The following is an 8,785-nucleotide window of genomic DNA, read 5'->3' as shown; positions in this document are numbered from 1 at the left end:
CATGAAAAGACCTCAGGTAAGATCAAATGAAATTACATAAAAGTGTAAAGTGTTGGCTGTTAATGTCAGAAAATCATGCCTTGCTAGGAAGGCACTGGTTCTTCAGGAATCTTGATAAAACATCACAAACTTCTTTGTATTCATCTACTTTTTAGTCCGTTGGTATTAGGCTTAGTATAGAGTGACATCTTGGAGAGTACGTGTACGAACATTTTCTACAATTTCCCAACATTTCTCACAATGTCCCAACATCTCTACGAAACATAGGTGAAACAGCTCCATAGAGTGGGCATAAAAGACGATTAAAGAAAGCCTGGCCCTTTAATTGACGTTACGGGACGCCCGCCGAGAGTATTTTCCACAAACAGCCGGGCGCCTCCGGGGGCGGGGCCTGCGCCGGCTGACGTCACTACCGAGCGCCTGGAGCGCACCATTGGCGGCGGATTCAAAAGTCCGCGCCGGAGTTGTGAGACTGTAGAAGCGTCGACGCGGTCCGGTGGTTCTCGCTGTCACCGCAGGTGTGAGCTTCTGGGAGGTGCTGGGAGGACCTCGGAAGCTGGGGCGGCTGGTGCCTGAGGAGAAGATGGTGCTCTCGACCACAGTTTCCCAGAGGAAGCACATAAAGCGGAAGGCCCCCCGCGGCTTTCTAAAGCGCGTCTTCAAGCGACAGAAGCCTCACCTTCGTCTAGAGACAAGTGGCGACTTACTGGTGAGATTCTGTCCCTTCTTGGGTTGGGAGAGGGGCAGGGGGAGGTAGCGGAAGTAAACCTCAGCTTGATTTCGCCGCTCCAGCCAATCTAGCTCTTTCAGGCCTCCGTTTAAGGCGTTTGACCCAGCCTGGCACGTCACTTCGTATTCCTGACGCTTTGTCGTGCTGGGGCCCTCTGGGATGTAGATATCCGGACCTTTTTACGGGAGGCTATTAGCCATATCAACTTAAGGAGAAAACTAACATTCATTTCCTGCTTATAGCTTTTAAATATCGCTGTTCACGAGCACAGTCTGGTATTGGCGTAGTGTACTTACGAAAGGTATGAGAGCTAGTCTTTTAAAAATAGATTTTGCAATTCAGGCTGGGTCGTTTTTAACTATTGTAAAAGGCATTACTGAAGCGCCTTTTAAGTGCCTCCCTCCTTGCCTTGCTCCCTTCCCCCTCTTTTTACATTGTTAACCAAACGTATTGCCCTATTTCCTCTATTTTAGCTAATTTACTAAAGAACCCTCATCCAAAAGCTTATATGTAAGTACTATGCTCTTGTCTGTGAATTCGTTTTCCTAGACAAATAGAACACATAATCAGTTTTCAAGTCAAACCACTAAAACTTGTTTATCTGACTCTTCATGCCTGCAGCATAATGCTCACCTAATAAATAGTCACAACCAAACCACTCTGTAATAGTTGTCTTGAAATAAATTCAGAGTTTTTGTGTTGAATGCCTGGAACATATATCCCTCTAGCAGAATGCACTCTGTTTCCCTAGGTTTAAACCATAGGAGGGAACTCCTGTGGTTTGTCACAAGAGCTCTTTGAGTAAAGTAGCTGTTATAAGTGGGCACCTAATTTCCAGGAGATCGAGGTAAAGAATTGTGGATAACAAGAGCACGTGACATGGAGAATGTCTTCAGAATGCATCATTCCATCTGTTCTTAAGCTACTTTGGTTTTTTTCCACCTCTTTTTCTCTACAGCCTCCCCAAGTTCTCTATTGTCTCCCTATCTGTTGCCAACTTGGCAGGATTTCTCTTTTTCTAGGCTGCCATGAAATTGTCTTCTCTTTTCCTTCCTTTGGTTTCTGAAGCCAAAACAACTTTTTTTCCCCCTGGAAAAGTAGCCCTCCTGCCCTCCTTTTTCTGTTCCTTTCTTAGAGGCTGTAAGAAAAGACGATATATACTAATATATACTCTTTTGTATGCCACCTGCCCACCCCCAGGTGATGATAAAGGTGGTACAGGTGAGCTGGGTTAAAGTGAAATTGATTGCAAAACATTTTTAGGTAATTTATTCTGGAGTTTTCACTGGTGCTGGGGTTCTGAATGGAGGGGGAGGAAATGTACCTGTTCAAGAATATGTGGGAGACTACCAGCTGGTGCAGATTGTTTGGCAGAAATTTGTCAAGTAGTCACATTCCTCCCACATCCACACTTGCCTACTCCAAAGTGACCCATGGACAAGTGGGTTCTCTTGTGGAGTGGGATCCAGGCGGTTTGGGAAAAAAGGGCAGGTGAAATTCCAAGAAGTTGCAGTGGTAGGGGAAAGAAAGTTCTTTTAGCCACCATCTATTCCTGGGTCTTATGCTTATCGTTGGCTCCCATTAGTTTTCCTTCACTGTCTTGTGTAGGCCATCCATCACCCTGGTTTCTTTGTTTATGATTTTCTGCTTGCCATTGACATTTCATAATCTTACCCAGCAGGTGTCCCACATCATTCATAAACTTTTTTACAGTTAAGGTGGAAGATCAGTCTGTTCTAATCTCTCTTTTCTGAATTTTGATAGCAGTAAGAGTGTACATCATACAATTTAGCTACTGGGACTCTGACACTGTTCTCTAAGAGTTTCCTTTGTCAGTGTTGTCTCCCAGGATGCTATGCGGGTTTTTGAAGGGAAGGAACCATACATCTCTCCTTTTGCATCTTCCATTATCTTCATCACAAAACTAATCTACTTTTATGTTGTCTTTTGTATATGCTATTTCTTCTGCCTGAAGATGTCCTCACTCTACCCCCACTTGGCAAACTCCAGTTCTTTCAAAATCCAGTTCAAATGCACCTCCTTGGTGAAGCCTTCCTTAATCTTCTTAGAAAGGATCAATCTTATCTTCTTCTGTCATCCATTGTCACACATTTGTCTTTAATTTCTTGATGGGTTTGGTTCTCTCACTGGACCGGGAACTTTGAATTGGGGGCTTTTTATATTCCTAGAGTTTAGCATACTACCTTGAACATTCTGAATGAACAATTAATGTTGAGAATTCATGGTAAGTACTGTCTATGTGGATTGATTGTTTTATCTAACATTTTACTCATAAGTTCCTTGTGTTATTTCTAGTTAGTTCTTCTGCACGGGCTTTTTGTTGTTCCTTTATTTTATGCCTTATAAAAGGCAGTCCTGGTGAGTACATCTGTTAATCTGAATAAATTCTTCAGCTTTCTCGTGGCTCTGCTAGTTTTTAGATTTGTCACTGAGGAGTGCTGTGCAAATATCTGGGTTCTTATGATTTATGTAAAACTCAAAAGTGCTGTGATGAAGGAAGGAGGAAGTCAGGCTGGCCCAGTCTTTTGGTTAACTGAGACTGTCAAGAAATGTATTTCTTTTAAAATTATCCTTTGATTTACCCTTCAAGCAAGCTCATTTTTTTTCCCCAAAGTAAATTCTTGATGGAATGGCTTATTATTACATATTGGGCCATGGCTAAGGTTACTAGGGGTGCAATTTTGGGGAAGACAGACATAGTTCTTGTCCTTATGGTACATTGAGGAACACAGGTGAGAAATTGTTGCATAATGTATGTAGTGTGTGCAGTGATAGGAAGTTCAAGGTGACATGGATCTACATAACCTTACATCCTGGGGGGCGTTGGGCTTTTTGGAGAAGTCTACAAACCAGTAGGATGCCTGTAGGCGAGGTTGTATTTAAATACTGAAAGAAGTTCAACAGATCTAGTATACTACTGGAAGCTCAGAAACGTGAGGGATGAAACTGGAAAAGCCTACACAAGTAGGGTTTAGTATTAAGGAATTTGGAATTTATCTTGAGGGCATGTGGAAGCTATTTGCCTTTAAAAGTAGAAAATACAGATTAGCAGAGGAAATCGTGCCATGTTATGGAACGTTTTTGCTGCAAAAGGAAATGGGATATCACTGGCAGTTTAAAAAAAAGTGGAATGACATGCTATAACGTAAAGAATCAGAAGTGGTGCTTTACTTCAGAGTTCTTGGGAGAATTAAAGACAGTGCATCAAAAAAGTACAAAAGAGGGGCTGGGCCCTTGGCCGAGTGGTCAAGTTTGTGCGCTCCGCTGCAGGCGGCCATTGGTTCGAATCCTGTGCGCGGACATGGCACTGCTCATCAAACCACGCTGAGGCAGCGTCCCACATGCCACAACTAGAAGGAACCACAACGAAGAATATACAACTATGTAGCGGGGGGCTTTGGGAAGAAAAAGGAAAAAAATAAAATCTTCAAGTAACTATGACATTCTTAAAAAAAAAAAGTACAAAAGAATATTTCCTCCCTTAGTTTCTTTATCTTATGAAATTTAAATTCCCAAACTCTTATTTTCCCTCAAATATCACTAAAGCATTCTTAAAAATCTATAACAATCTGCTGAAGATTTCTGCATAATCTAAATAATTTAAAACTTATATTATCTAGTTATTTAGCATTTAGCAAACTGTGGGGGAGTAGTTGTGTGCAGTACACAAGATAGTGAATATTAAGTATTGTGTATTAATTGTTCTGCTAACTGCAAAGAGTGTGTACTGTTATGTAAATAACCAAAGAAATTATATGTCGAAGATACTATCTGATTGGACCTAACTTGGTAGTGCCCACAGGCACCTGGCAGAAGCAAAGGATGGGAAAATGGTATCAATAATTTGAGTAAAAGATCACTAGAAGTGATCCTAGAGGGTGAATTGAGATAAGACTGCAGCCTACTTTGCGTTCTTTCTTTCTTGGATTTTTGTGCTCTAGTTTAACTGTTTTCAAGGTATGTGCACGTAGATTTGAGTTGTACTTTTTGGTTGGATAGTGAATTTTGAGTAAAATATTTAGCAAAATGTTATTGTACACACTTACATAGTGAGGTTAAATGATGAATATACGTTTTGCTTGGATATAGAGTTTGTTTCTTTAAGAATATGCAAGAAACTGGCAACTGTGGTTGACTGGGGGATGATGTGGAAGAGAGACTTATTCATGAAAGTCTGCCCTTTTGTAGACTTTTTTGCTTTACATTTTTACTTTGAAATAATTGTAGAATCATAAGAAGTGGCAAAAATAGAGAATTCCCTATTAGAGAATTCTGGGAAATTTTAAATTATGTTATAAATTTAACTTATTTGGAATCGGAAGCAGAAATATTTGTTACTTAACAGAGTCCTACATAAGTTTTGATATAATGATGCTTTACAGTAATGTTACTGTCTGTGGCCTTTGGTCAGCCTTATTACATAGCCTTGTTTCATGGATTGTAATAATGAAGTCTCTTTTGTGTAGAATCTAAGATGGACCTATATTAAACTGAATTCTGTGTTACTTTAAATAAAAGTTAATTGACTTGTTCACAATAGTAAATAGTACAACATTAAATTTTGGGATCTTTTTTTAAAAGTCGTTATTTCAAAGCTTTAGTGTTTTGAGTTTAAAAATCCTTTCAAATTTTCTCTTAAAGATGCATCTGAACTGTTTACTCTTTGTTCATCGATTAGCAGAAGAGTCCAGGACAAATGCTTGTGAGAATAAATGTGGAATCATTAAAAAGGAGCATGTACTGGCTGCAGCAAAGGTAAAATCTGAATTTCTTTTCTTGAGCAAAGATTAGCTTAAAAAAATATCACCTGGTTCATCATCTGCCTGATATAGATTCCTTATTCAGCTTTATTGAATGAGTTGATGCTTGGTTTTCCATGTTAATGGATTTTAATTATGGAGTTAGATTTTCTTTCTCTATGTGTATATTAAGGATTTCTTATGGAAGAATTCATGGCCACTCCTTTATCACTATTTAGGGGAAAATGAATGTTTGGCTGCTGATCTGTACAATTTGTACTAGGCTATATATAGTTGAGAAGGTTTGTGACCTTGGAATTTATCAAAATCAAGTTTAAAATTGATTGATTGAAGTTTTCCTGATTACCTAATTATTTGTTTTTCTAATTTGGTTTTGAGTAACTTATGCATCAAATGTCTTACAGAAGCAGAGATTGCTTTTTACTGGTATTTCTATATAATGTAAGAATATGATGTTAGGGCAAAGTTTTTCCCAAATATGTTCTTGGGATCATTATTTCTGCTTGATGTTAACAGATATCCCACCATGAAAAGCTTCTCGGTTCGGATAAGTTTATATAACCTAACATAAAAAACCTCCTTCAATAGTCACAATGTTATTGTATATATAGAGCTTGTTTCTATAAGAATGTACAAGAAACTGGCAACCATGGTTGACTAGAGGATGATGTGGGAGAGAGACTTATTTTTGACAGTCTACCTCTTTAGAGACTTTTTTGTTTAATGTTTTTTTTATTTGGAAATAATCGTGGACTCACAGAGGTGCAAAATAGTGTAAAGAGTTCCCATGTACCTTTTATCCAGCTTCCTACAATGCTAACATCTTTATATAACTATAGTTATATAAAGTTATGAAAGGTTATGAAAAATATAGCAGTAAAGAAATTTGTTGAATTGTTTCGCTTATCATTTTGTAAATTAGAGTATATAGTCAGCATTTTATAAGTTCATTTGAGTACATAGTACTTTGTTTTGTAGTACCTATACTAACATCTTGTAGAATAGGGGAGTACTGGCCTAGGGCATAGACCTATTTGGTGGCCTCTGTGGAAGCCTAGAAATGTGCATGCCCTAGCATTTTTTTAGGGGCTTTAAATTCTCTTAGAATTGTAAACATTCCAACAAGTTTCTAGACTATTAAAGTCAATATAAGTATTTTTCTATGGTAAATCAAAGCTTAGCCAGCCCTGGTAGTCTAATGGTTAAGATTTTGGCACTCTCCCAGTGAGGGAACCATACTACCCATCTTTTCGGTTGTCATACTGTGGTGGCTGCTTGGTGCTGTGATGCTGAAAGATATGCCACTGGTATTTCAAATAACCAGCAAGGTCACCCATGGTGGACAGGTTTCAGTGGAACTTCCAGACTAAGACAGACTGGGAAGAAGGACCTGGCCACCCAGTTTCAGAAAATAAAAGTTGGCCATGAAAACCCTATGAACAGCAATGGAGCACTGTCTGATATAGCCCCGGAAAGTGAGAGGATGGCACAAAAAGGACTGTGCAGAGGGGCCGGCCTGGTGGTGCAGCGGTTAAGTTCGCATGTTCTGCCTCGGTGGCCTGGGGTCACTGGTTCGGATCCTGGCTGTGGACCTATGCACTATTTGTCAAGCCATGCTGTGCCAGGCGTCCCACATATAAAGTAGAGGAAGATGGGCACGGATGTTAGCTCAGGGGCCAGTCTTCCTCAGCAAAAAGAGGAGGATTGGCAGCAGATGTTAGGTCAGGGCTAATCTTCCTCCAAAAATAAAATAGGACTGTGTGGAGTTTGCTCTACTGCACACATGCTCCTAGGAGTCAGAATCAACTCCACGCCACTAACAATAAAGCAAAACTTAAGAGCTTGAAGAGTGAATGTGTGTATTTTAAATTTAGCGTTTGTTTGTTTTTATTAAAATATTAAAGGTGTACTTACCATAAGTTTTAAAAAAAATTTTGGATCTATTCTGGTCTAATGCTTCATGTCTTCTACAACTAAAGGTCTCATTTTGTTTTATTTCTCTCATGGGGTGTATGTTTTGAAAATTGTCTGTCTAACAAGCATTTCAGTATAAGATGACTGACTAGTGTTGATCTCTAAATTGGTATAATTCCAGCCCAAATATAAGATATGTGATGTTGCAGTGGCTTTGTATTGCTTTATAGTTGTTAAATGCCTGATTTATAATAGGATTTTTGAGTTTTGGAACAGGTTTTAGCTCCCTGGATTTCTAAACTATCTGCAAACCTCAAGTTTAGAACCATTAATATGGATGCTTTTGGCTTACAATTGAAATTAACGTCTAGAAGTGACTTACAAAACCAAATTTTGAGAATCTAGGGATGTTTCACGTTCTCTGAGAGAAGTAGATTATTTAAAGAAGTCTAAGATCACTTACAAGGCAAAAGATTCCCCAGGAAATTTGAGTATCGTGTTCTATCCTACAAAAGGTGAAATTTCAATCAAGCTTTCTATGATCCATTTCCCAGACCAAACTGCTAGACCATCAGCCACAGTCCAAATTGCTGTCCAAATGCAGTTTTATAAATTCAGGCTTGCATATTATACATATATGACTGTTTAACTTTTTGTTGAGGAATTATGTTATATTTGCCATAGGTATAATATTAATCTTCATTTTTCACCCCCACAGGTAATTCTAAAGAAGAGCAGAGGTTAGAAGTCAAAGACCACATTTTTGAAAATTATACAATGTATTATTTTAAGTGGTAACAGATTGTGATTTTTACATATCAGTTAATATTGTATATTATTAAAGTATTGGCTAATTGAGGGATGTGTGTATTTGTATATTTTTTATTGATATTGAAATATCTCAGGTGAACACATAGGACTACACAGCCTGTTGTTTTTTTTTGAGGAATTATGTTTTGTTCATTTTAAATGGCCTCAGTTCATTTTACTTCTATTTTGTTGGTATTGTAGATGTTTTACATATCAAAAATGAAATCTTACTATACGAAGTAGCTTGAAGAAATGTATTTCTCAGAATTCAGTTTATAGGTATTTAGATTTAGACACAATTAACTATGGAATCAATTTAGTCTGAAGAAAGACAATGTACAGTCAAATCTAGGTATATTTTAGATATTAATTTTAACTCTTTAATGCTGTCTCATAGGCAATGCAGTCTACTATTGTATTATTCCAATAGTATAACGATATCATTTCTCAATTGTAAACTTCAGCAAGGTGTTTTCAAAACCTGTCTCCCTCCCGAACCAAAAAAATTACAGAGCAAATTGACTTATTTTCTTTGTCACATGGATTTAAT

At 38.2% G+C, this 8,785-nt stretch overlaps 1 protein-coding gene across 1 annotated transcript; it reads left to right on the top strand.

The window, feature by feature from the left end:
- Positions 1 to 462: 462 nt before the first annotated feature.
- On the top strand, positions 463 to 8,268 carry CENPW (centromere protein W). The gene is made up of 3 exons (XM_046677283.1): positions 463 to 709; positions 5,393 to 5,506; positions 8,144 to 8,268. The coding sequence occupies exons 1-3, from the start codon at positions 584 to 586 to the stop codon at positions 8,168 to 8,170; spliced, it is 267 nt and encodes an 88-aa protein (XP_046533239.1). The 5' UTR covers positions 463 to 583; the 3' UTR covers positions 8,171 to 8,268.
- The last annotated feature ends 517 nt before the right edge of the window (positions 8,269 to 8,785 follow it).

This window comes from Equus quagga, chromosome 11 (genome assembly GCF_021613505.1).
Source record: "Equus quagga isolate Etosha38 chromosome 11, UCLA_HA_Equagga_1.0, whole genome shotgun sequence".
Taxonomy (NCBI): Eukaryota; Metazoa; Chordata; class Mammalia; order Perissodactyla; family Equidae; genus Equus; species Equus quagga.
This window is presented reverse-complemented; position numbering and strand designations above follow the sequence as displayed.

What these genes read in the sequence shown, in the direction of transcription:
- CENPW (XM_046677283.1), top strand. Translation starts at nt 584, where the DNA reads ATGGTGCTCTCGACCACAGTTTCCCAGAGGAAGCACATAAAGCGGAAG. An exon ending in AGACAAGTGGCGACTTACTG is followed by an intron (nt 710 to 5,392) that starts GTGAGATTCTGT and finishes TTTCTCTTAAAG; the next exon opens with ATGCATCTGAACTGTTTACT. An exon ending in ATGTACTGGCTGCAGCAAAG is followed by an intron (nt 5,507 to 8,143) that starts GTAAAATCTGAA and finishes TCACCCCCACAG; the next exon opens with GTAATTCTAAAGAAGAGCAG.